We start from the raw sequence: 27,531 nt of genomic DNA, 5'->3' as shown, positions 1-27,531 counted from the left end.
GTAATGTGATGAATGTGGGACCGTGAATGTATTAACTGCTTCTAGATCCGTGGGGTTTGGCGGATTGCCAGTTTACAATTCGGGTCACCTACCCAATCCTCCCAGGGGGTGGTTTGGGGTGTGACACTTGCTGTGCTATGTCTCCTACTAGTAAACATGGTTGTAATACAGCAAAGAGAGAAGTTAGAGTTTACACAAAAAAAGGGAAAAATGAAGGAAAGAGAGAAGAAAATCTGTCAAACTCACCTAGGGCACACGTAGATGTGAGGGAATGATGATGTGATGCCTTGGAACGGTGGGGTTTAACCTGCAAAACCCTTTGGGCACAATTTGGAAGGTCCAAAGCTCTCAAGACTTAGGAAAGAAGTGAAAGAAATGGGTCTCAGACTATGTTTATTTTAGTCCCCGATTCTCTAGATGATTGCACTGGACGTTTGACCCAATCGTCCAGTCAAATGTCCAGAGAATGGCTGACAACAGTAATGTAATTTCTGAGTTTTGGCTTGAATCAACATTGCATAAATGGGCATTTTGGGCATTTTAAAACATCTATTTGGTCATGATAACACTAGGGGGTTAAAAAAATAAATAAAATAAAATAAAATACCTATGTAATAATATAAGAGATTTTTATAAAGCGAAACCCATTGTGTTTATATGTGCATTTACATGAAAAGGTATATATGAACATGGATGTAGGAACTTGTGTGTGGATATTGTGAGTGGAAATCCGAACATAGATAGGTAGGGATAAAAAAAAAAAAAAGATTAAAAAGAAACCAAGTGAGTCTGACTGAACATATTTAGGTATCGAGGGTGGCATGCCAACACGAGCTGGAAAGAGAACTATAATTAGCATCGTCCTTTAAGTTTCTAATATGCTTGTGACTAATTGATGCATTAAATTTTGTGAAATACTACCATTTTGCTTATATCCTTGTGTTACCTCATTTAAGATTATAGACTGTATTACCTAAGTTCATGCAGCCTTAAGTACATCCATCCAAGATAGGGAACCATAGGAACCTAATGTCCAAAATCTCTCCATGGTAGGGTTGGTTGAGTTGTTCTGGCTTGACAAACCCCAGTGACATGCACTACATTAGACGACTAAGAAAGAGGCTAGCTCGAATCCAGAGGATTAGAACCCAAGCAGAAAAGTACCTAATAGTATACCTAGCGCATCTTGACACCAACCGGGCAGAAGACCGCTATATTTATCTTGCTTTAGTCGATGAGGTTAGGAGTGACCTAGTGTACCTGGACCTACAGGCTTATTTTACAAGAAAAAGGTTGGAACAACTTGCTTGTTAAACACAGGTATAAACCAAAAGATGCTTTCCTATTATAGAAATTGATCCTATTGTTTTATGTGATTTTTTTAAAGTTATATAACTTCGTTGCTATATGGAAATGCTATTAAACTACAACCTAGGAAGATGCTATCCTGTGTATTTCAGATCAAATTAGAACTTTCACTAGTAAAGATAAGTATAGAGTTATTCATATGAAAATCCTTTCAGTAATCAAACATGGTTAACACAAGATCAAACCGGGGTGATCATCATGGAAGAGGCCCTCGATTCGTTGCGAAAGTTGAGCTACCAGATAGAGCCGAAGCTCAGAATTTTGAGGTATCGGTTACTTCGCCAAGAGTATCCCGAGTTACCCCAAATCCGATGCCAGTAGCTGCCCCAGCTGCTGCAACCGTACTCCCTCCGGGTATGGCTGCTGATGAAGTAAATACCATCATAACAACCATGATGCAGACTATGCAACAACAATAAGAGTTGTTGGGCCAGATGACTGCTCAATTTGAGACTATAATGCCGCAGTGAGCAGCACCACCACCACTCAATCGGCCCCTGCATTTTCCACCACCGGTACCTCAACACGCGGCGGATAGCTCCATAGCTAAAGTAATGGAGAGATTCAAGAAACTCCAGCTGCCTGCGTTCTCCAAGCTTAATTCTGAGGCGATGCAACCAGAGAGATGGATTAGCGCCTTAGAAAGAGCATTCGACGCACTTGAGTGTACCGATGCTCAGAAATTGATATGTGCCGGGTACCAGCTGCAAAATGAGGTGGAAGCATGGTGGAAGGCGAGGTGACCTAACTTGGAAGCAGTAACAACCATGATGGTGGTGAAGTAAATACCATCATAACAACCATGATGCAGACTATGCAACAACAACAAGAGTTGTTGGGCCAGATGACTGCTCAATTTGCGACTATAATGCAATAGCGAGCGGCACCACCATCACCCAATCGGCCCCCTGCATTTTCCACCACCTGTGCCTCAACACGCGGTGGACAGCTCCATAGCTAAAGCAATGGAGAGATTCAAGAAACTCCAGCTGCCTGCGTTCTCCAAGCTTAATTCTGAGGCGATGCAACCAGAGAGATGGATTAGCGCCTTAGAAAAAGCATTCGACATACTTGAGTATACCGATGCTCAGAAATTGATATGTGTTGGGTACCAGCTGCAAAATGAGGCGGAAGCATGGTGGAAGGCGACGCGACCTAACTTGGAACCAGTTCATCCCAACCCTACTTGGGATCAGTTTAAGGAAGTCTTCTTTAAGAATTATTTTCCCGAGAGTTTAAGAGACAAGAAGGAGACTGAATTCTCTGCCCTCGTACAAGGATGGAAGACCGTGCCAGATTACCAGCAATAGTTTGAGGATTTGTTCCATTTCGTACCAGCGCAGATGAAGGGAGAAGCTAGTAAGACGAAGAAGTTTGAGAAAGGACTCAAGCCGGAGATCGGATCCACTCTGCCAATCCTAGACATTTGACATCACTACAACAAAAATGGTCATTTACGATAGTATTTTTACAATAGAATTTTTTTCCTCTCATAAAAAGACTTATTTACAACAGAAATTTAATTCTATGGCTAAAAGTCCAGTAATTAACGACGATATGATATTACCGTAGTACAAGAATAAGAAACGACGGATATTTTGTTTTCTGTCGTAAATTTTTAGTTTAAAACGACAGAAATAAATTACCATAGTAAAAAATGATTTGAAATGATGGATATTAATATTCTGTCGTTAAACATACATTTTTTACGACAGTAAAGTAATACCGTTGTTAATAATTTTATATGTTTGTAACCGTCTTTAACATTTTTTACCACCGAACTCTGTTTTCGTCCTATTAATATGCTATGATATGACGGATTTTTTTTGCTACCGTCGTAATCCTTTTTCCCTTTTGTCTTTTGGTTTTCCTGTATTTTTTTTTAAAATTTCCCGCTTCACCCTCTAACATTTGAATTTTCCTGCCTTTTTTTTTCGTTTCAGTCTTTCGCTCACTCTCTCTCGCGCCCTAACGAACTCCTCTCATCTCTCTCTCGTCCTCGCCCTCACCCTCAATCTACCTCTGGTTGCTCTCTTAATCTCAATCTCTCTGTTAACTCTCTCTCTTTCTCTCTCTCTCTCTCTCTCTCTCTCTCTCTCTCTCTCTCTCTCTCTCCCCCCCCCCGCTTATATTCTCACGGTCAATATATCTCTCTCTCCTTCTCTATGGGTTTCCAAAGAGATCGCTGAGGAGAATAGCTTAGATAAACAAAAGCGGTTCCGGTGATTTAAAGAAGGTATCCTATTTTTGAATGTGATTGTTTCCTTTTTATCTTAACATATTTTATTCTGTTTTCTTCCTCTGAACTTAATTACTGCCTCCATAGCTCTCCTTCTTCCTATTCTTTTGTTATCCCTTGTTTTCTTTTTCTTAACCCCCCCCCTTTTTTTTAACTAGGGATTCAACCGTTTAATGTCTTCGACATATGTGTGTTCTTGTTGCTTCCGGAGTAGAAGGCAAGTCCCCTGTTAATATGATTGAAAGAGAAAAAGATCAAAGAGGGTTGAAGATCAAGCTATTGGGTTGCTTCTCAAAGAAAACAGTTCTTGAGTACCTAAAGGTTGATCTTTGAAGCAACTTACTAGGCTTCCTTTTCCCATCCTTGGACGCACTTCCTACTTCCATCCATGACTTCCGGATTCCTCCCTAAGGCCTTCTAGGTTTGCATTCATATTGCCCTGTTCATTTTGATACTTTTCATGCGTTGCTTGTTGAGTTAAGTGTACATGTCACTCTACTGCAAGCTGGAGCCTACACTCCTCCAAAGAAGGTATCCAGGTTAGTCAGGTGTCAGTAACATTTCTATCATGTCTACAAAGGCCTATGCGCATTATAATTGCATTTATCCATATCTCTACATTTATCTTTATGTATACTATGTGTGTTCTGTATGTTAAATTGTTAGAATAACTTGTGGAATTGGAATATTTCAGTGATTTTCTTACAGTTGAAGATGTTGCTCATGAAAATTGTGATAAGTCCAATCAAGTATGTACTACTTTCAGTTTAATCCTCTTTTATTTTGACAGTTTGACCTTTTCATACCTTATTGAGACCACAGTGCTTAGTAGTCAACACCTCTTTGCTCAAGTGGTGGAAAGTATTTTAAGTCAATGAAGTGGATTCTTGTTTCTGTTTCTCCTCTTTGTCTTCTTCTCCCCCCCCCCCTCCTTTCTTTGTAGGGTTTCAAATCTTGGTATTTACTAATTTGCTCAACTATGCTTGTGTTTTTAGTATTCACTCAAAATTTTCTCAAGGAGATTGTGCTGTGTGTAGAAAATTTTTAAAGATCTGAAAATTTCAAGCATCCATCTAAAACTTATATGTACATAAGAGCTGTGACTTAAACTCTATTTCAGCTGGTAAAGTCTTGGGCTTGTCGTAGCTGAGATTGGGGATCAAGTCCCGCCTTCACCACTTGGCCCGTGGTGAATGTATACAAATCAATTTCGTTTTGACTAAAAAACAACACTGTTTTAAGGGCAAGCCTTGGTGAAATGGCAAGGTTGCTCCATTGTGACCAAGTAGTTATAGGTTCGAATCTAGAAACAGCCTCTCTGTGAAAGCAGGGGTAAGGCTGCGTAAATTATGACCCTCCCTAGACCATGTAGTGGCGGGAGCCTTGTGCACTGGGTATGTCCCTTACTAGTGTTTTATTTCCTTCTCTTTTTATTTTAGGAAATTTCTACTTGGCACTTCATTCTCTGCTTACATTGTTTCTTCTTACAGTCACAGAACAATGGTGGAGGTGTCATTCTCTTTGGATGTTGAGGAAGAAAAGCCATTCTAGGTATTTTTGTAATTTCTTTCCAAAAACTGTGGCCCCTTTATTTTTTTTCTTCAAGTGAGGTTGGGGAAATTTTAATACACTCCATATGTCATAGTTGTATATAGGAAAAGATTAATTCCTTATATTCAAAGCGAAGTCTTTAATTTTAAGTTTTTATCAAATTCAAACTTGAAGTCATTGTTTCTGTCCGTGGAGGATTCAACTAGAATGTGGAAAAGGGTTCGGTTATCTGAATAGGATATGGGAATCTATGCTTTGCCAACCCAATCATGCGTTTCTGAAAGGCATTTAAAAGGTACTTTTGGAAATGGATTTGATAATTTCCTATGAAATTGAGGAATTGCATCCCTCACCATGGAAAACAGATTTAGAGTTCCTATATATTGAAATTCCTATGGTGTTGCATTGCTCTTTGAATAGCGTGGATAACAGGGATGTTTGCACTTTATTTATTTTTTTCCCCATTTTATAATGTTGAATCTGAGATACTCGGAGGCAAGATATCTTCTGTTAATTTGTTTTAAATATTTGTATCTGAGATTCATTGAATTTGACTGTTGCTGCATTGAAATATTGTTCCTTCGATGCATTGCATCCGAGAAGATAGCTTTGATTTCGTAGTGAATATCTGTGAGTTTTGAAACTTCGATGTAGACAAACTTGTTACCTTCACTCTAACACTGCTATAGTTTACAAGTGCTTGGTATTAGTTCCCTTTCTCTCTCATCGTATATTGTCTTTTAGTAATAAGGCCTTATGGGAAGGTAATCCAATTGTAATTAGCAATTAAACCTCCTACTTGAGACAAGAAGAAAACAGAGGTAAGGAAGAAAGGAATATCGGTTCAATCTCTAATCGATCCTCGAAAAACAATCGGTTTCAAAGCAAACCAAAACCAATTTAAATTATCTGATAACCATATGTATTGGCATAGGTGGATTTTCTAACCTAGGCTAGCACATACCAAACACAATTGTATATTTAAACAGATGCATTGAATCATAAATACAGCAAGTGGGGTGCTCCTGTACAAAGACACAGAGCAAAACCCATTTCCTATTTCCTCTCAATTTTTCCATAGAGAATGAGAGGGAAAGGACTTACTATAATAAGAAAAGGAAAGAACAGAACAAGTAGACCATAGTTCAAAAAAGATTATATCCAACAAATGGAGTAGTAATCCACAATGTATATACACCCAACTTTACCAATTTGTTATTTCATTTCCATTTGGTGGTGTGTGGTAATTACCTGATTAATTGATTGAATTGGCAAGTTCTTTTCAAATGACAATTTTTATCAATCCTAATTAGGACCTTAAATTGGGTTAAAACTTAATTAGAAGGCTTCATTGTTTAAAAGCCAATTTTTTCCCTCTAGAGGGTGATAGAGGGAAAATGGAATTTGGTCAGTTGTCATATCTCCGGGATGGAGAAATCACTGGTTGTTTTCATTCAATTTTCAAATGCAGGAGTGTATCTTAGGGACAATGTGGGATCCAAAATAGAAGGGGGAGAAAATAACCAACCACCAAAATAGAACATTAACAATGCTAGAACTTGATTGTCGGTTAATAGTTTTAGAGTGAACTTCTGACAGAAATAACCAACCACCAAAATAGAAACTAGACTTCCTAGTTGGGATCATATACATTGGTTGAAGGTAGGTAGTAAGGGAATAAAACAGTCTTCAATATCTCAGCAAAAGTTAGTGGTTAGATGCTTAGATATAAACAAGTCATGGAATTAGAAAGTAGGATTCAGAACTAGTAACTAAGTAATATTGGAGAACTCAGCTGTTGGATCAGCACCAAAACACCATCACAGGAAGGGGTTGTTGAGTTGATTAAGCATTAAAAAATCAGCAGCAACTGTTTGGTGGATATGCAGATCAAAGAGGATGAAAAAAAATCTCAGCAAGCTCCTTGGATTTTTTGAATCACAAGGGGCTGTTTTGTATCTTCCAATTAGCAACCGTTGCAGCCACAGCTGGGTACTCTTCTCAGGAATCAATGTGGTTCCTAGTAGCAATGAAACACCTTCGGTAAGATCTCACTTGTTCTCTTGTTAAACAAATCTTTGTCTTTAAGTTTTTTGCTTTCTATTTATTCCGCTGTTTTTGGGTTCATTGACTAAGTTCCTTGAGTTAATATATCTTCCATGTGCTCCATTGTCTTTAATTTTTTTGTTTTCTATTTATCTTCTTCTCCTCCCCCCCCCCCCCCACCCCTATCTTTCACATTTTAATCCTTTTTAGATTTCATCTATCACCATTGATTGTCTGAAATATCATTAATTTTATGTATTCTAAGGTTATGGAAAGGTTAAAAAAAGCAAACCATGAGAACAGAAAAGCCAGCTTTTCTTGCCTATGTACTCCAGCATCTTTGGTGGAATCACGATTGATCCTGCAACAATGGTAATCCCCATCGATGATCACATCGTCCATAGAGGACATGATGTTTTCGATACAACAGCTATAATGGATGGATAAGAGATTGCAGCTTAATAACATGTCTGTACCTACCTAAAAACACAAAATAAAGAAAAGAGACGGATTCCCATTCCAGATTAGTCCCAACTAGAATCAAGCTCTAGAAAACAGATTTAGAGTTCCTATTGAAATTCCTAGTTGGATTGAGATTTTCGTCCTCAAGGGTGGGCCTTGGTGCTATGGTACGGTTGCTCAATAGCCCATTGTGACCAAGTGGTCACGGGTTCAAGTCTAAAAACAGACTCTCTGTGAAAGAAAGGGTAAAGCCTCTATGTGCGTGTGTGTTCTTACTCCTATTGGCTTATTTGGTTTGTAATTTAGTCACAGATTCCTAAATTGTCTTTTAGATAGTTTGGGTTCTAATGGAATTTTTAAGTTTTAGAGGTCTATATAAAGGACATTAAGTATGTTCAGGCATTCTTAGTTTTATAATTGAGTTTTACAACAAACAAAATTTTTTTTCTCCTACTGTTGGCTTCTTCTTCAGTGCTTTTCTGATTTTTAAGTTAGGGAAACTATGTTTGCTTGTTGCTTCAACATTATTCTACGAGAAAAATAAAATATTTTTTCTCCTACTCTCTTCTCCTGCATTAAGGAATAAAGTTGTCTATTTATGGATTTAATGTTGTTTATGGAGAAGACTTATTTCCTTGTAGTTTCTCTTTTTGTTATTGACTCATTAGATATTCTATATTCGACAACTAGGGAACCTTGATGGTGCAACCTACTTGTTTTACCACTTTAGGAAGAAATTTGACAATGTATACAGCTACGAGTTCCAAAATTTTTGTTGTGGCCCTGCATGATGAATGGAGGTTTTGACTAGGTTATGATGCAAATCAACCAAGTTAGAAAATTATTAAACTTTGTTGGTTTGTTTACTGAAGTACTCTATATACTGATTTTTCTCTCTATTTATTGGACAACTGATAATTGAAGCAATTGTAGACTCTTTGGCTTATATTTTTTAAGTCTATTTGTACAGGTAAACTTCTCTACACCTTGAATTTCGTAATATAGAAGTTATCAGAAAATCTGATGGAGCTTAGACTTTTATTTAAAACTAAAAGAGTTCTCTAATGCAGTTTGATGTTAGATTGAATTTTGAATGTTGTGACTTCACTGAGACTAAAATAGAGCAAGTTATGGAATGTAGGGGATCCAAATTTAACACGACATTGTAGTTGGTGTTTCTTTTCATTTGAGTTGTGCCGGTTGAGAAACAGCATGGCAACATGCACTTTGCTCTTTAAGTATGTGAGTGAGCTTATCTAATAGAAAATGAAATATTGTTGCAGGTATGACTTAAAATCCTTCAACTTTGTTGTTGCAAGAGTGAAGCCTTGTGAATCTTAGCGTTCAGCAATGATGAAATTACTAATTGAAGGAACATCTAATTTGCAAGTGTATATATTTTTCGATTACTTTGTAGGATGCTACTCTCCCCTTGTTCTAGTGCTATATTCTTCTTCATAATGAAAAAGATGTTTTGTGAAATGGATTGTCATTTTGTTGTTACTTCATATTGGCTTGATGTTGGATAGTAGTGAAATAAATGTTAGTAGACGTTGGCATGAGTAATATGGATGTTAATGGATGTTGGGCTTTAGTGAAATTTATCTCCCCTTCTTCAGCAGATGTATTTATAGGAATTTATTTTGCAAATTCAAAATTTTTTTTAAAATGTCATACTATTAACGATGGAAATTTATTTCTGTCATATAAACACTAGTATAATACTATAATGTATACACCTCATTATAAGCAACAGTATTTTATATCCATTGTATATATTTAATTTTAAACGATGGTATTTTGTTACTGTCGTATATATTTTATTTTATGCCATGGAATTTTGTATACGTCGTAAAAACTCACAGAACCGACAGTGGCTATTTTATTGTCATATTTGGATACGACGGAAGTCTATCCGACGGATGTGCGACCGAAATTTACCGTCGGATATGAAACATTTGTGACGGAAAAGAGTTTTTACGACGGAAATGTTTCGTAGCAAAAAACCATATTTGTTGTAGTGACACTACGCACAGATGGTCGATAAGGCAAAGACCATGGAGGATAGACTAAAGGAGAAGACCATATCTTCTACGTCTTTATACTTCTGGTCCTGATCAACCATCTAGTCTTTTAAATTCCAAACTTGGCCTTTCTATGCAAGACGGCCTGAACAATTCATCTAGAGCATGACAAAGTTGTCCATCTTCCAACAGCGTTGTAGTGGCACTCATTGCAGTAGGTTTCTCATGCTCATCTTCCCCAATAAACTTGATTGGACCAATCTTTCCTTCTTAAAACTGAGCATCTGCATGATTGACATTGACTAAGAAAGGTCTGTTGTCTGCTGCTACCCACTCTATTAAACCTCCAGCTGTCCAGAATACCAAAACCTGATGTAAAGACGAAGGAAAGCAACCATTTGCGAAAACCCAATCTCGGCCAAGAAGAGCATTATTATTGGCCATTGCATCCATGACAAAAAAAGGCTGTCATCGATACACGATCTCCTATTCTCAATTCCATAGGGAGTATGCCTTTTGGTCTAGTAGCCCCTCCTAAGAAATTCGTAACTGCAATGTCGGCCTTAATCTAGTCATATTCACCCTTATTCAGCCTCTTTAACATACGCAGGAAGAATGTTTACCGTTGCTCCATTATCAATAAGCACCCTTGCTACGGGCTTACCATCCATTTGAGAACTAACATACAAAGGCTTCAAATGCTGAGTCATTTCCTTTATCGGATTTTCAAAAAGGACCCATGGTCGGTCTTCTACTATAGTATGTCTGATGCCTACCTGTTGCTTTATTGCCCGTTTGATTTCAGTCAGATGAACTCCATCCATTGACCGAAACTCATCATCCATCTGTCAAGTGTCAAAGAGATTATTGATTTCATGCCCGATAATCTCTGGTCCATCTTCTTCTTCAATAACCCCCTCATCCAATGGATATTCCTATTCTGGATTTGAACGAAAAATTATAGGTAGAACATACACCATATTTATCGGCACATTAACAGGAGCTGCTCCGATCAAAAGCTTTACATACTCATGGAACTCTATGTCATCAGTATATTCCTGTGGAGAATAATTAGAAGTACCTTTAAGGGACGAGAACTCAGAATTGTTAGAGTCCTCTTCTTCTAACTTCTCCTTGCCTTTTACCTCTTGTTCAACTTCGCAGCTTTCATCTTCACGCCTTTCTTTCCCCTTTTTAGATTCCTTATTTGTAGATTGGCTTTTACTAACTTCCCTCCGAAGAATCTTAACACTTGGCTGAGGTGATTTCTCCACTTGCAAACCCTGATCCGGGTGCGGAGCCAACAGAGGCCCCTTCATTTGTGGTCCTTGCTCTTGGTCTTGCTTCTCCTTCTCTTCATGTCTTCGGACTCCTTGTTGTCGACGTGCTGCAGCCTGTTACCTCTACCAACGTATTTTTTTGTGTTTTTGTCATCCCATCTCCACCATCAAAAGGAAATTTTGGGTGTCTGACAAAATTCCAACGTCCTTTCCCTTGTTCTTCTATTCTAGGCTTACCAAACGACGATATTCACTTTGGTCACATATTTCTGACCTTTCTTGAACATTCCTTCTTGAAGGCTTAGTTAAAATTGATTCGAGCCATCCTAACTTTGAAATCGGTAGTCTAAAAATACGATCTTTGACCGAAACACGAGTCGGTCTCTTTTCTCCCCTTGACCGACTTTGCAGAGGCATTTGAGTGTCCCTTAACCATAGTGAGCAAGAAAGTCTATTCTGGCTGGACCATCGGTACTGGTCAAAACGACCATAACATTCTCTTTGATCACCAAACTCTTTTTAGAATCTTTCATATCGGTCATGAGACCAACTATCAATATTCTTTTATGTTCTTCTATCCTAATCATAAGCGAGAGCCATTGGAATAGACCAGCCGTGCTTATCAGAAGGTTTTTTGCTAGGCTCGATGGTGTGCACCTCTTTCTTCTGCTTATCCCGATCTTAGAACAACTATTTACACTGAGTGCAAACTCCCCAATGAAAATTGTTTTCTTTTTTTCGAATCTGCCACATTAACCATTATGTTCCCTTCGGCATGTTGTTGCAAATGCCGCAAAGTGACTATAGGGCTGCCTTTCTTAGAAGATTGTGCTCCTGATAATTCCACGCCTACCATGTTGACCATTGCTGGAAACGAGTCTTTATCCACCACCATAATCCCTTTATCTATCTCTGGGAACTTCAAATAGCCGTCATTAATTGCTCGTTGCAAAGCCATACACAATACAATACAGCCATTAGTATAGTATGTATAAGAGTTATGCCATTTGCAATACCTTTTATCTTTGATTTCCTCCGTAGATTGAATTTGGTGCTCCTCGGACAACTTAATCTACTTATCCTTAAGCAGTTGATAAAAAATTGCCTCTTCTTTAGTTATATCATAGGAATACCTATTCCTAGAGTCAAAACTTTTAGCCTGCACTAGTCTTGGCGGAGTGTTTGACCTTAACCGTTCATCATAACAGACTAAAACCTTGCATGCATAAGGTTTCCTGACACGATTTATGCCACACTCACTTCATCTATCATTAGAACCGAAATCAACAAAGCTAACGGTCTTATGATCTACAGAACCCATAAGTGCCAAATCGTAACTTGGCTGCTTATAATAGGTTCCCAAAAATGAGGCCTTATGATTTTCTTCCTCTCGAAGAATAATTTCATAGCTTGTTGCGTGTGCAACAAGCTGACTAAGATCAGAGAATTCCTGACCGGCAAATCTTTTCCTTAATTCAAAAGTCAAGCCACCAAGAGCCATTTTGGTATACTCAACTTCTTGCAAAACGGTAGGACACTTATACCATGCAAGCTTGAATCTATTTACAAATTTATCTACTGATTCATTTGGCAACTTGCACATTCTTGCCAAATCGGCCACAGATACTGTAGGCTCAGTTTGGTAAAATTGGGCATGGAAACGGTCTTCCATTTCCCTCCGGTTCTGTACCGAATTCGTTGGTAAATTAATATACCAAGTAAAAGCTGAGCCAGTCGAAGAGTTAGGAAAAAGCCTTAACTTGACAACCTCATTTGCCCCCTGGGTCCCACATTGGAGAGTAAACCTTGCAATATGTCAACAGCTGACACATTGTCTTTACCTGAAAACTTAGTGAACTTAGGAATTTTTAAAGTTCGACCAAGATCTATTTGATCCAAATTTTCAGGATATGGTTTCCTGTACATTGGACGTGTGATTGGTCTAAACAATGGGTTAATTTGTTCTTAAATTAAATGAATTAACTCCCTTTGATCTAGTAATACCTGATTTATTGGGTTAGTCGGTCCCACCATTTGACGTCTCTCATACACATCTGGTTGACCAATCTGAGGAAGATTTTGGTCTATATATGGCCAATCTTGATCTGGAATATTTGGCCTCTGGTTGAAGCTAGGATTTCCACGTCCAAACACTTGTGCTTGTGCTCCGATGTTTCCACCAGTAAGTGGTAGAACGTTTGCTCCACTCACAATAGGATGAATAACATGAATCATTGGATCTTGAAGAGCATTAACAACACTGGGCTGTGTCACAACAGCGGCTTGTACGGCCTAATCAATTGCTTGACCATTGCTCCCACTAATTGTAACAGGCACTTGAGTTGCTTGATTGTGACCGCCTACCTGTGACTATTGTTAATTCGTCACAAGCATGACAAGTTGTTCAATACGGGCTTGTTGCCCATTATAGGATTGGGTCATTTCAACCGCAATCTGACGCATCTCTTCAGTAATAGGGCTTAAACAACCTTACAACGCTACTACCAACTGCCGAGCAACATCCTGCTCTAGCTTATCTCATGGTACCATTACAACTTGCTGTTCTTCACTCCCCACCGAATTGGAACGCTGCTCCTTTCTCGTTTTGAGAATTTGCTTACGTGTTCATTCTATGAGCCATTGAGGAGGGTCCCACTGGGTATGCCAAAAATGTTTCCCTGTATTCTCTCGGCCAACATGGACCACTCAAGTTCAGGAACAAACGTTAATGTCAGGCGAAGAGGATTCACCTCTGGCCTTGGTTCTCCAAGGACTTCCAAATGTAGCCACATAAACAAAATGAAAGATTGACGCAAGGAATGATGTCAAACAAACTTTCTGTAGTTCGTAAATCAAAGCACCGAACATTGCAAGCCTCGCAAGTGGTTTTACAAAGACGAAGAGAAAACTATTCTAAATTACTTTACTCCTACTCCTAAGAAATAGGTAAACTTGTAGAGTTTGATCTTGGATCCCTGTCTTTCCGTTGGCTTCCCTTTTATACAGGACTGGCTAATTGCAACTCCTTGGCATCGTGGGTACGTCTAAACTCCACAACCGTCAAAACTCATCCAAAAGTGAACCAATCCTGATCAAAACCCAAACCGGGTCAGATAAAGCAAACCAACCCAGGACACGTCTAACCCAAAAAATAGGGAATAAATAGTATTCGGTCCAAAACTAGAAATATCAACATGATACTACCTGATCTGTATTGGTATTAAATCGATATCGGTCGAGATTAATTCAGATATTGATAGGGTTACTTATAACCTTGTCCAATAGCTAATAAGTTTAGTAAAAATCTTTAAAAGAGGAAAAGGACTCTCTCTCTCTCTCTCTCTCTCTGAGAGCATGGCTCCTGTGCCCATACACAGGATGGGGAGAAATGATCACCCTGCCCCCATTAAAGGCAAACTTCACACACTGCCATTGGTCCCATGCTGGCACAAAGGCCACGCTCTCATACAGAGAGATGCGTACCCCAAAAATAAAAAATACAAAAAAATCCAAGAGATGCTTAATCTAGGATTGAGCTCCTCTTTAGGGAGGGCATCGAACCATTGGGTTGTGCCACACACATCCCGATGGCTGACTGGGCACACACTGGGATGTGTGCGGCACAGCCCAGCCCTTGGATGCCCCCGGGCACTCCTTGGGCGCTGAGCTCCTTGGAGAGGAGCCGGATCCTTTAATCTACCCCTTGTAGATCCCTCTCTTGTCTCTGTGGGTCCTTGTCTGACCTGATGTGGGGCCTATCACAATAAGTAAATAAAATTTATTTTTGGGAGAAAATTCTTTGTTCGGGAGTGTGGCCTATGCCAGCACTTCCATGAGTCTATCCTCCCCATATGAAAAGACACCTCTGCCTCCACACTCTCGAACAGAAAGCTACTTCACTTTATTTTTATGGGTAAATTATGAAACACCCCTTGAAAATGGATCGAATTTCAAGTCACCCCCTCGTATCTAAAAATACTCAACTGTTCCCCTCTACACTAATGGTATTATCTTAAGTCAAACAAAAAAGTGAAATGTCATATTTAACCTAAACCCATCCCTTTGTAGGATTATTATCCTCTCGAATTCCCTATAGCTCGGTAGCACAGCAGTGCTAGTGTGGATGTCTGACACGTGGCAGCTCGGACATCCAACGGTCTGAGCTCAACATAGTCAATGAGCTCGGACCATTGGATGTCTGAGCTGCCACGTGTCAAACATCCACACAAGCACTACCGCACTACCAAGCTATAGGGAATTGGAGAGGATAATTTTCCCCCTTTTGTAACCTAACCCAACCAATGGTTTCAATCCTAACTCTCCATCTCTCCTCTCTCTCTCTCTATCTTTTGTAACTCTCGGAGACAGTCACAACCTTCTCCTCAATAGCTCTCCTCTCTCTCTCTCTCTCTGGGTAATATTAATATGAAACAACCTTGATTAGAACTTTGAACTCACTATTTGAACTGATCGATCTGCACAGTTCAAGAATTCCGCAAACCAGATTTCTCTCTTGGTCTTCACTTTCCAGCAAAATTCCAACCTTCTCTCCTTGGTCTCTTCTTCAAGCAACAAAGAATATCAACCAATATATCGGTAGGAAATGATTAAAGGCTTGACCCTGATTCCCTATACATTGAATCCTTCTTTGAAAACCAGTCTTCCCACTTCATTCGAGGTGTTCATGGCGTTCTTGGGGACATGTTCATTTCTGAATCCACCATCGTAGAAGTCATCGGCTCTATGTACTGCTCTATCGATACATTCAACCTTGAAAATCTTTATCAACGGATTCCAGCCAATCCATCCTGCTTAGGCGCATCTCTACCTCTAAGTCACAGTCCATTGGTGTTCTTAATCTCTTCAACTTTGAAGCTGTGGACCTACTGGATAGATATTGATCTCAAATTTTTAATCAAAAGGAGAGTAGATTTGGATGGGTGTTTTTTCCTTGGCGAAGATTGACTTGCAAGTCATATGAGGAAGAAAGTGGTGTGAGGAAGAAAATCAATTTAGGGGTTTTTAGATTTCAAAGGCAAAATAGTAACTATACACTGGTCAAGGGTAGTTTAGGGTTTTAAAAAAATTTAACCAACTGACTTCATAAGTTAACAATGTAAAACTAACACGGACTAATCTGTAATACAAGACTCTAAAGCAGGCGGTGTTCTGAGTATTTTCAGATGAGAAGGGGTGACTTGAGATTCGATCTATTTTCAGGGGGTGTTTCATAATTTACCCTATTTTTATTGAATAAATAAATAAAATGATGGAGGAATGAAGATTATGAAATTGGTCAACTCCATTTGACGAGATACACAATGATTGATTATCCCCACCAGGTATCGGGTAGGGGAATTAAGGCGTTGCTGTCTGCCTGTACCTCGTACAATTCATCTCATAAGTCCAAATCTAATATTCGATGATCTCAGCATTTAATGGTTTCAGGTTAAGGATGGAGTTCTTACCAAAAAGAAAAAAAAGATTAAGGGTGGAGTTTCTCATTCTCTCTCAGTATTACTCAAAAAAAAAATAAAATAAAAAATAAAAAAAATAAAAAATTCACAAGAATTTCCCACCTAGACTTCTATTCAACCATCCGATCAGAATCAATATTACTATTATTTTCCAATGGTCGAATGAAAAACAGTATCATTTAGATGGATCATAGAGTCAAGAAAAAATAATTAAAAAAATCCAAATCTCCGTATATTGTGGGAAACTTTTTCCCTTTATGAGAGCACAGAGCTGTCCTTCTCTCACTCCTCCCACGTAAAAGTTCCTTTTTTAGGTTTTTCAATCTTTTCAATCTCCGTTTCAGAAATCTGTAAAGATTTTCTATATTTTTGTTTGGTAAGGGAAAAGATTTTCTATTACAATTGCTTAAAAGGTTCCATTATCTGCTCTCCTTCCTCCCTGTCTCTCAATCTCTGTGTGTGAGTGTGTTTTTTCCATGGCTGGTGGTCTGTACAACGCAACCAGACCATCGCAATCTTCGTCTAATCAGAACTTCGGTTCGAGGCTTCTTTTGGTGCTTACAGTTCTGCCGCTGACTCTCGCAGCCTTCGCTTTCGTTCTTCAATGGAGAGGCGGTCTCAACGACCCAACAACGCGTTGGTCTCCCGACAGCCACGGTTTCCCTGGAGATATGGGAAGCTCGGCTCCTGAAGAAGTTGTTCGCTCGTCGTCTTCTTCTGATTGTGTCGAGCTTCTTGGTCGGAGTTCATCCCCCACATTTCCTTACTACCGTGATTGGAAATTCAATTACAATGACGATCTGAAACCAAAGGTGAGATTCCTTCAGGGATTTGATTGGATTTGGTCGATGGGTTTTGGTTGTTGATCTTGGTTTATTAATTGCATATTTTCTGTTGTTTTGGGTTGGAACCTATTCGGTGATCTGGTTTCTCTGCACAAATTAGTTCATCGATATTCTTCGAAATTTTGTCGGTTGGACGGGGTTACACTGCAAGCAATGGCTATTAATGTAGTTTCCTGAGATATATGTTTTGTTCCGATCTGGTTTGGGTTGGAATTGGATTCTTCTCTGCCGATTTGGGGATCTGGGTAGGCATCGAGGTCCTAGTCATTTTTGAGAATCATTGTGGTTGACTTACAGAATTTTTTGGACTTGTAATTTTCCGTACTTTTGTTTGGATGACCAGTTCTGGAGTGGAGGTGAAGGCATTATCTGGATTAGACTTGATGAGGTTCAGCGGTTTAGGGATTTACTGTTCCATTTAACTCATACTTCGGCCATAGAAGCACAATTGACTTCTACTGTATGTTTTCAGTTTAGAAATGCTTGGCGACGTGATAGTTTACACGTTCCTGAATAGAATTAGTAGATGAACATTGAATTCTAGTATCCATATTCAAAGGTTACTACTTGAAATTTGTCTTATCCCGAAAATTTGCGGTCAGCAACACCCAATTGGCTCTCTGCCTTTCAGGATCTGTTTTTATATGGTTTAGTCAAGGTTGTTAAGCTGGCTGACAACTTGAAACAACCATTATAAGGGGAAACGTAAGGAATAAGGAATAACCTAAATTACAAAACTCCACTTACAGCAGTATGTCTATTGCAACTGGTACATGGACCCAATTGAAGCGCTACAGAAATTAATGAATTCTACAATGTCAAGGAGTATATTTTATATATGAATATAACTTATGTTACATTTGAATGATTAGTGTGTTTATGACCTTAATTTGCGATTTTGTTGCTAAATATATAGATATGTATTACAACGAGCACTTCAGCTGGCTTGGAGCAGATTCTTCCTTGGATCTTTTATCATAAAGTTTTGGGGGTTTCAACCTTCTTCCTATTTGTGGAAGGGAAGGCTGCATCTCCCATTGTGTCTAATGTCTTGGAATCAATTCCTGTGAGTTTCTATCCTGTCTGTCTGTCTATGTCTTCTGTTTTCTTCTCTTTTCTGTCTATATAGGAAAATGGAACTCCATCCCGACTCTTTCCTTCTTCTTTTGATTATGGTTCACCATTTTAGAATTATATTCATTTGTTCCATCTTTCAGGGTGTGAAAGTTATATACAGAACACGAGAGCTAGAGGAGCAACAAGCTAGAAGGTTTGTCCATGCCGCCACTTGTGTAGTTGGATCCAGTTTTAGCATAAGTTGATATTACATTGTGTGTGTTGGGATGGTTTGGCAGGGCTTATATGTTTTTCTCTGAATCTAGGTAAAAAAGAAAAAACAAATGAAATGCAATAAAATTTCAAGTGATTATATTGAGTTTAGTGTGGTGGATCAAAGATACAGTCCAGATTACATGCTCTACTTTTACATACATATATGATACACATGTATATATCACATTTCTGGAGCCTTCTATCAACAACTTAGTGGCAAATATAAGTTCTGCAAAGTCCCTTAAAATCCACCCACAAGTTTGTGATACTAATGAAGCTATGACTGAAAATTTACTACTTGAGAAACTATCTTGCACTACCATTTAACAGAACCCTCAATTCAGTTGATCATTCTTCTTCCTTTGCCTTCTCCTAAACCCACTAAAATGGAGTAAGATTGGAGGATGGTGGTAACAATGTTTAAAGTATCGGTATCAGGTATCATATCGGAAGGGGTGACTTTAAGAGATGTATTGTATCGTATTGGAGAGACGCAAAATATGCTAAAGATACGTATGGAATTGGTCAAGAAAATGCTGAAGATATATGCAAAATACAATTTTGAAGCATAAAACACTATAAATAAGTAGTATGTAAAATATAGCTTGTATATAAAGGAGAATAAAGTATGATGTGACAAGTGCATTAAATTGATTATAATGGATGAGGTTTCTTACATGTATTAATACCAAATTTTTTTAGGTGTTGGTGTATCGTTATCGGTACCTTAAAGATACGATACGTATCGGCGGATACGGAAGGATACTTAAAACCTTGGGGTACTTCCTTGTTAATTGATATGTGGAGCTTATCCATATCAATATTCCATGTAAGAGAAAGAACTGTATATCTTTGGTAGCCTTGTTTACCATCCATAGGAGCAATTTTTATTTCACCAAGTCTCTCTCTTAGATGCAGGTGGAAGAACATAAAGATCAATTGGATTATTACAATTCCTAGATAAATAATATCTAATCAATATTAGGGAAAAATTCATGGAATAGAAATAGTGTCTTGAATCTTAAAAGTCTAACTTTATCATAAACTCCACACAATTAATCAAAAACACATTCATTTTAGAAAGAAAGAAAGAAAGAAAAGATATCTTTTTTGTTTGTTAGAGGTAGATGATGATGACTTTCAATGGAATAGGTGATAGCCAGGTTTTGGAATGGAGAGATAGAACTAGATAGGCTTCTACCATGTATTGAGACAATTTCCAGAAACATTAATGATCTGGAACATAGTTATCAAGGTGTTGGAGAGGGTCCAAAATCAAGGCAACACCAACATGGTGGGCCAACCAAGGAGCCTGGATGCCTTGATAACTATGACCTGGAGAATGTTTCTGTTGAGATAGGCTAGTTACATGATTATAGTAACTAGTCCTAGTGGTGCTATGATTGTAGTCCTAGTGGTGCTATGATTGTAGTCCTAGTAGTGCTGTGATTGTCTTTACTTTATTTTTCCTATTTTTTATTATTTTTTACCTTCAGCCGAATCCTATTTTGGAATTCCTAGTTGTATTAGGAATTCCTAGTAGGATTAGGACTGGGGTTTTATTTCTATTTCTACTGTGGTTCATTGTAATTCAGTTTAGTATAAATAAAGGGCCTGGGTGATCTATTTTAATCACTCAAGCATTCAGATTTCATAGCTGTTTACATGGTATCAGAGCCTATTCTGATCGAATAAACAGCCTTCTCAGTTTTTTATTGTTTTTTCTTCTCCCCTCCCCTCCACGGTTCCAGCTCTCTCTTCTTTCTCACTCTCGGCTCTTCTCTCTCATTCAGGGCAGCATCTATGAGGTGAATCTGTTTAGGATTTAGATGCTGCTCTCCATATCACCTCTTTGAAGACTTCAGATCCTTGGTGTGCCCTAATTCTGCCGGCAGAGCTTCTCCAACCTTGAAGATTGATTTCTGAATACAGTTGTAGATCGATTCTTCCTTTTATTTTGGGGTTTTTTTCTGCTGATACTTGGTGCACACCTCCTTTTGTTTGAAGACTGCAGGAGTGGATCACAATCACATCAGATCCGGCACTGCAATTTCTACAAACCCAGGTTTTCCTAACCTTTTTTCAAAAGTTAGGGTTTCTCCTTGGCTAATCCAACAGTATCTTTTTTGGAGCATATATTCTCAGCTTCCAGAAGCAGTACTTGACCTGTTGGAAGCTGATTTTCTATTTGCTGACTGATTTAAGATAACCTTCTTCATCTCCATTGCATACAATGCCTGATTCTGATGTATCTACTGGTTCGGATGATCAAGTCACTTTTGGACTAGATGCACAGACTCGACAAGAGTATCTTCCCTTTGCTGCCTCCATCAAACTTGATGGAATTAACTATCTCATGTGGTCCAGATCAACTTATCTCATTATTGCTGGCCGTGGTCTCACTGGCCACCTCTCGGTACTTGAGTAAACCTTCTACTGCAGGTCCTCTCTGAGACTCGATGGATCTCTAATGACTCTCAAGTCATGGCCTTTCTTCTGAATTCTATGAACCAAGATCTTGCTAATGGCTATTTACTTCTAGAGACTGCTGCCCAGATATGGATGGCTGCCAAAGAAGCTTATGGACAGATTGGTAACGATGCTTAGGTTTATGAATTACGAAAAAAAATTCATGAAACCACTTAGATGGACCTCTCTATTTCCAAGTATTATGCTCTCCTACGAAGTCTATGGCACCAACTGGATCATTACACGGATTACCAGCCCACTAATCCTATTGATATTGCTGCCTATCGCAAGCATGTTGATAAAATTAGAGTATATGACTTCCTCGCTGGATTAAATGTGGGATATGATCTGATTAGGGTCCAGGTAATTAGCAGGATCCCTTTTCCTACTTTGGAATAGTCCTATGCCTTGGTACATTCTGAAGAAAGCAGGCGGACTGCTATGTTACACACTCCCACCAGTGATAGATCAGTTCTAAAAACTGCTGCCACTGCTGTTCCTACACTGGATGGGCTGTCCACTACTAGTGACTCTTCTAAAGCAACCGTGAAGTGTGAACATTGTAATAGGCCTTATCATACCAAGGCTACTTGTTGGAAACTCCATGGTAAACCGACTGACTTTGAAGCTAAACGTGCTGCCCGGAAGTCGAAAAACAAAGCCAATCATACTGAGGCTGTCACTACTACTCTCACTTCTGACACTAGTCTATCCAAGGAAGAACTTCAAGCGTTCCGTTGTATGTTACAGGCTTCCGTTGCTTCTACTACATCGACTACTGCTAGTTCTTCCACCAATCCAGGTTCACATTTTGTCCATTCAGGTATTTCCTTTGCTGGTCATTGTGCATCGGTAGTCTCCTCTCCCTGGATCATAAACTTCGGTGCCACTGATCATATGACTGGATCCTCCAGCCTCTTTACTCGTTACTCTCCTACCTCTGGTAAAGATAAAGTACGGGTGGCTGATGGTTCTCTCTCTTCTATCTCTGGGAAGGGCTCTATCAGTTGCACTCCTTCCTTAACTTTATCCTCTGTTTTACATATTCCTAAATTTAGCACTAATCTTCTTTCCGTCAGTAGTCTTACCCATGATTTGAATTGTAAAGTAACCTTTTTTCCTTCTCATTGTGTGTTTTAGGATCTGGCAACGGGGGCGACGATTGGATGTGGTAAGATGCATGGTGGATTGTACCTGCTTGATGATGGGAGTCCTACTTCACAACCATCTTTGGCTTCTCCTATAAATCAAAGCTTGTTAGCTTCTTCTGAACTTCAACAGTGGCATAACAAACTAGGTCACCCCCCTTTAGGAACATTATCCCTTTTATTTCCTGCATTAGCTAAAGAATGTCATAGAAACGACTTTTTTTGTGAAGCCTGTGTTTTGGCTAAACAACATCGTTCTCCTTATTCCATTTCTAATAAAAGAAGTTCTTCTCCTTTTAATCTTATTCATTCTGATGTGTGGGGTCCTAGCCGAAAACCATTTCTTAAAGGCCATCGTTGGTTTGTTTCTTTTATTAACTGTTATTCTAGGAGTACATGGGTGTATTTAATGCATAATAAAAGCGATGTTTTTTCTTGTTTTCAAAATTTTCATAAGATGATTTAGACCCAATACAATGCCACTCTCAAAATATTGAGGAGTGACAATGGTAAAGAATACATGGATGGTCAATTCCAACACTACCTTGTTGCCCATGGTATATTCCATCAAACCAGTTATGTCGATACCCCAGCTCAAAATGGGGTGGTTGAAAGGAAAAATCGCCACCTCCTTGAGGTGACCCGGGCTATTATGTTTGCCCATTCTGTCCCCTCCTAATATTGGGGTGATGCTGTCTTGACTGCTGCCTATCTCATCAATCGGCTCCCTACCCGAGTCCTTGACTCTGCCACCCCTGCATCTGTATTGATGGGTTCGTCCTCCTTTGTTGTCCCACCAAAGGTTTTTGGTTGTGTATGTTATGTTCGGGATACCCGCTCCCCTGGCAAACTCGAACCCCGTGGGGTCCGATGTATTTTCTTGGGATATTCTCCATCCCAAAAGGGATATAAGTGTTACCGTCCTCCTACCCGTCGTACCTTCACCAGTATGGACGTTGCCTTTCATGAAACTCTCTCCTATTATCAATCCACACCTCTTCAGGGGGAGACTTTCAGTGAAGATGTGATGGTTGACCTTCCGGTACAGACCCAGACTCGGGTCCAACCACTTGTTTCTCCCACCCCTCAACCGGTTGTTGTTTCCTCCCCTCTTCCCTCCAATGGTTCCCCACCGGAGTTTCCCCAGGGGGAGAACTTAGAAAATGCTGAAAATCCTATGGGTGACAATTCCCTTCAGGGGGAGATGACTCCAGTCTAACAAACCATTAGGAAATTTCAGAAGAAAATAAACGACTCTAACCTCAAAACCTATCACAGGGGACATTCCAAATACAAGCAGCTTCCATCCACTATAGCACCAGCACCACCACAGTTGTCGGCTCTGGAACTAGATCAATCTCCAAGTAACATATCTTCTCCTTCGTCTCCTGATTTACCTATTGCTCATCGTAAAGGTATTCGGGCTTGTACCCAGCACCCCATTTCTCATGTAGTCTCTTATGACTCCCTTTCTCCATCATTTTGTACATTTGTCTCCTCTCTTTCTTCTGTTCGTATTCCCCAAAATTGGCAGGAAGCTTTTACAGATGGAAAGTGGAAAGCAGCAATGATGGAAGAAATGCAAGCCTTAAAAAGGAATGATACATGGGAACTTGTGGTTCTTCCTCCAGGAAAGAAACCAGTTGGATGTAAGTGGGTGTTTGTGGTGAAATAGAAGGTAGATGGCACTGTGGATCGATACAAAGCACTTTTGGTTGCCAAAGGATTTACTCAGACTTATGGGATCGATTATCAGGAGACTTTTGCACCAGTTGCGAAATTAAACACCGTCAGAGTGCTACTTTCTTGTGCAGTGAATCTTGGCTGGGAGTTGCAACAATTAGATTTAAAGAATGCCTTTCTCCATGGAGAGCTTGACGAGGAAGTGTTCATGGACATTCCACCAGGTTTCTCTTATGATAAGACCAGCAGGAAAGTTTGTAAATTGAAGCGTGCTTTATATGGGCTGAAACAGTCCCCCCGTGTTTGGTTTGGACGATATCATAAGGCAATGGTCTCTGCAGGTTATAAGCAGAGCAACGCTGATCATACTTTGTTTATCAAGAAAAATGGTGAAAAGGTAACTCTTCTAATAGTTTATGTGGATGATATTGTGGTGACTGGGAATGACAATCATGAAATCATCCAGTTGAAGGCTTATCTTGGGCGAGAATTTGAAATAAAAGATCTAGGAAAACTAAAGTACTTTCTAGGGATAGAAGTTGCTCGGTCTTCTAAAGGCATCTTTCTTTCTCAAAGGAAGTACATCCTAGATTTATTGACCGAGACTGGAATGCTAGGGTGTCATCCCTCTGATACACCTATGGATGCAACTACTAGACTTAAAGAAAAGGAGGGAACTCCTGTCGACAAAGGTCGGTATCAAAGATTGGTTGGTAAGCTCATTTATCTGTCTCATACAAGACCTGACATAGCAGTATCTGTGAGTATAGTTAGTCAGTTCATGCATGATCCACATTCCTCTCACATAGATGCTGTTATCCGGATCCTTCGGTATTTAAAATCAGCACCGGGTAAAGGTATTCTTGTCTCCGAATGGTCATCTTCGTGTCGAAGCATATACTGATGCAAATTGGGCTGGTTCCTCTGACAGAAAGTCCATTTTTGGCTATTGCTCATTTGTTGGTGGCAATCTTGTTACTTGGCGTAGTAAAAAGTAGAACGTCGTGGCAAGATCTAGTGCTGAAGCAGAGTTTCATGCTATGGCACAAGGTATTTGTGAGATGTTATGGCTCAAAGGTTTATTGCAAGATATTGGTACTCCTGTTCCTCTTCCCATGAGGTTGTACTGTGACAACAAGGCTGCTATTAGCATTGCTCACAACCCTGTTCAGCATGATCGCATCAAGCATGTGGAGGTTGACAGACATTTTATTAAAGAAAAGTTGGAAGGAGGGTTGGTCTGTGTTCCTTTTGTGCAATCTATTGACCAGTTTGCTGATGTGTTCACGAAGGGCTTAGGTGGGAAGGCCTTTCATCCTATTCTGGTCAAGTTGGGCATGGTTGACATTTATGCTCCAACTTGAGGGGGAGTGTTGAGATAGGCTAGTTACACGATTAGAGTAACTAGTCCTAGTGGTGTTATGATTGTAGTCCTAGTGGTGCTATGATTGTAGTCCTAGTAGTGCGTGATTTTCTTTACTTTATTTTTCCTTTTTTTATTATTTTTTACCTTAAGCCGAATCCTATTTTGGAATTCCTAGTTGTATTAGGAATTCCTAGTAGGATTAGGACTGGGGTTTTATTTCTATTTCTACTGTGATTCATTGTAATTCAGTTTAGTATAAATAAAGGGCCTGGGTGATCTATTTTAATCACTCAAGCATTCAGATTTCATAGCTGTTTACAGTTTCCAATAAAGTAAGCCATTGGACTATCACCTTTATTGATTCTAATTCTTGACCTGTCCCACTCTAACCTGCATAGACCTTGCAAGCATGGGTCCCTTGAATGTGTTGCTCCTGGACCCTTTGGCTAATTATAACCTGTGTAATGAAAGATAATACCAACCACAATCTGAAGAAGAAGAAGAAGAAGAAGAAGAGAACAATGGGAAAGCGCTATCAAAACCCATGATGGATTCATTGTGTGTTTCCGCCATGACTTATCTTTTATTCATATAAATCTGTCCAACAGCAATTGTATTCCTAGGAGTACAACACCTAATTACAAACTAAAAAGAAAACTAATAAAAAGGAAAGTAAACTCAGACTCAACTTACTCCACGACAGGGACACTCAACTTCAAACACATCTTCACATTCCCCCTCAAGCTGGAGTATACATATATCAAAAGAAATATCCAGCTTGTACCAACAAGAATAGAAATTAAACGCAACATCAGACTTGAATACCAATTGTAGATGCCAGTGAACACAAAGAGAAACATCATTCAGGCATCAATATCAGCTCTAGTACACAAACCATTTGCAGTATTAGTAGATAATAACCATCGTGTCTAACAAATTCAATCAGCAACGAACAAAATAGGCAATAGTGAACACAAACCGCAATCTACAAGATCATAGCAGCAACAACAATATCAAAAGCACTTTACAAAGAAGGCAACCATAGGTAGTCATTTTCTCAAAGAATGATAAAAGTGCAACATCCAATGGCTACATCAAAAGCCCTTCTCAAGGAAGGCTGGTAGTAAGTAATATTCTGCTTAAACAAAGACATATATTGAGCCCTAAATAGAGGTCTTAGATAAAGACTCCATTGATAAATAGGTAGTATAGGTTGCTGCAGACCAAACAACATCAGGTTGCTGTAGACCAGATAACCTAATAGATAGTATAGGTTACTATGGACCAGATAGGCAGTATAGGTTACTGTAGATCAGACAACATCAGGTTGCTGTAGACCAAATAAATATGAATTGTTGTTGAAGACCATCTTCATAGATGAAATTGTTGTTGAGACACAAACAAATAAATAATCGTAATCTTCAGATAAAATTATAAAAATAGTCTTGAACTGATGACTTGAGGAGATAAGAGAATAATAATCTTCAATCTCCCCCTCACTTTCACGGTAGAAATAATCTCCATGCAAGTAAGATCCCAGAACCAGCGGAGGTTGCTACGATTCCATTGCAAATTCTCACTGCTCAGGCCTTGGAATGGTCTGAAACTGCAAATGAAGGTTGGAAAAGCATTGGTATCTCGATTATGACCGATAGACATCTCAAAATAGCAATCGAAGAAGTGTTGTTGTCTCTACAACTCAGATCTGGTGGTATAGGGAGAACCAGATTCCTGTAGCAGTTTGGTTCTCACAACAGAGAGCAATTGCAGTTGTGGTCTTCTAGGGTTTTAATCACCCAAGGAAGGAGGGTTTATCCCCCTGGTTTCAAATCAAACCGACTTCCCTCTGGGGAGTTCAAAACAAATCTTTAGGTCTGGTACTACCGCCAGTAGCAGAACATGTCAGGCATTCAAATCGCAGAAGAGTTCTGCAGTAACAGCAGTATATGAGAAACGAAAATAAATCAGAGACGAAAGTTGATATTTTCAGCACAGTTCGTCCAGGAACATGAGCAAGCAATGAAATCTTGCTGGGTCAACAAGAGTATTAGATAACAGAGCTGCGACAGACTAGTCTTCGATACTGTTCTGTAACAATTGATAGCACATGTTGAAACCAGCAACAGGTATGATTGTAACAACAGACACTGTCTCTCAGCTCAGATTTGCAGAATTTTTATTTTTCTTCTTCTTCTTCTTCTTCATCACTATGATACCATGTAACGAAAGATTACCAACCAC

At 39.2% G+C, this 27,531-nt stretch overlaps 1 protein-coding gene across 1 annotated transcript in view; it reads left to right on the top strand.

The window, feature by feature from the left end:
* The first annotated feature begins 16,854 nt into the window (after positions 1 to 16,854).
* Positions 16,855 to 27,531, top strand: part of LOC122644110 (glycosyltransferase-like At2g41451) — a 37,521-nt gene continuing 26,844 nt past the window's right edge. The window contains exons 1-3 of the mRNA XM_043837710.1: positions 16,855 to 17,259; positions 18,209 to 18,358; positions 18,510 to 18,562. Of these exons, the coding sequence (XP_043693645.1) occupies positions 16,924 to 17,259; positions 18,209 to 18,358; positions 18,510 to 18,562 (539 nt within the window). The 5' untranslated portion in view covers positions 16,855 to 16,923. The remainder of the gene's footprint in view (positions 17,260 to 18,208; positions 18,359 to 18,509; positions 18,563 to 27,531) is intronic.

Source organism: Telopea speciosissima, chromosome 10 (assembly GCF_018873765.1).
Source record: "Telopea speciosissima isolate NSW1024214 ecotype Mountain lineage chromosome 10, Tspe_v1, whole genome shotgun sequence".
Lineage (NCBI taxonomy): Eukaryota > Viridiplantae > Streptophyta > Magnoliopsida > Proteales > Proteaceae > Telopea > Telopea speciosissima.
This window is presented reverse-complemented; position numbering and strand designations above follow the sequence as displayed.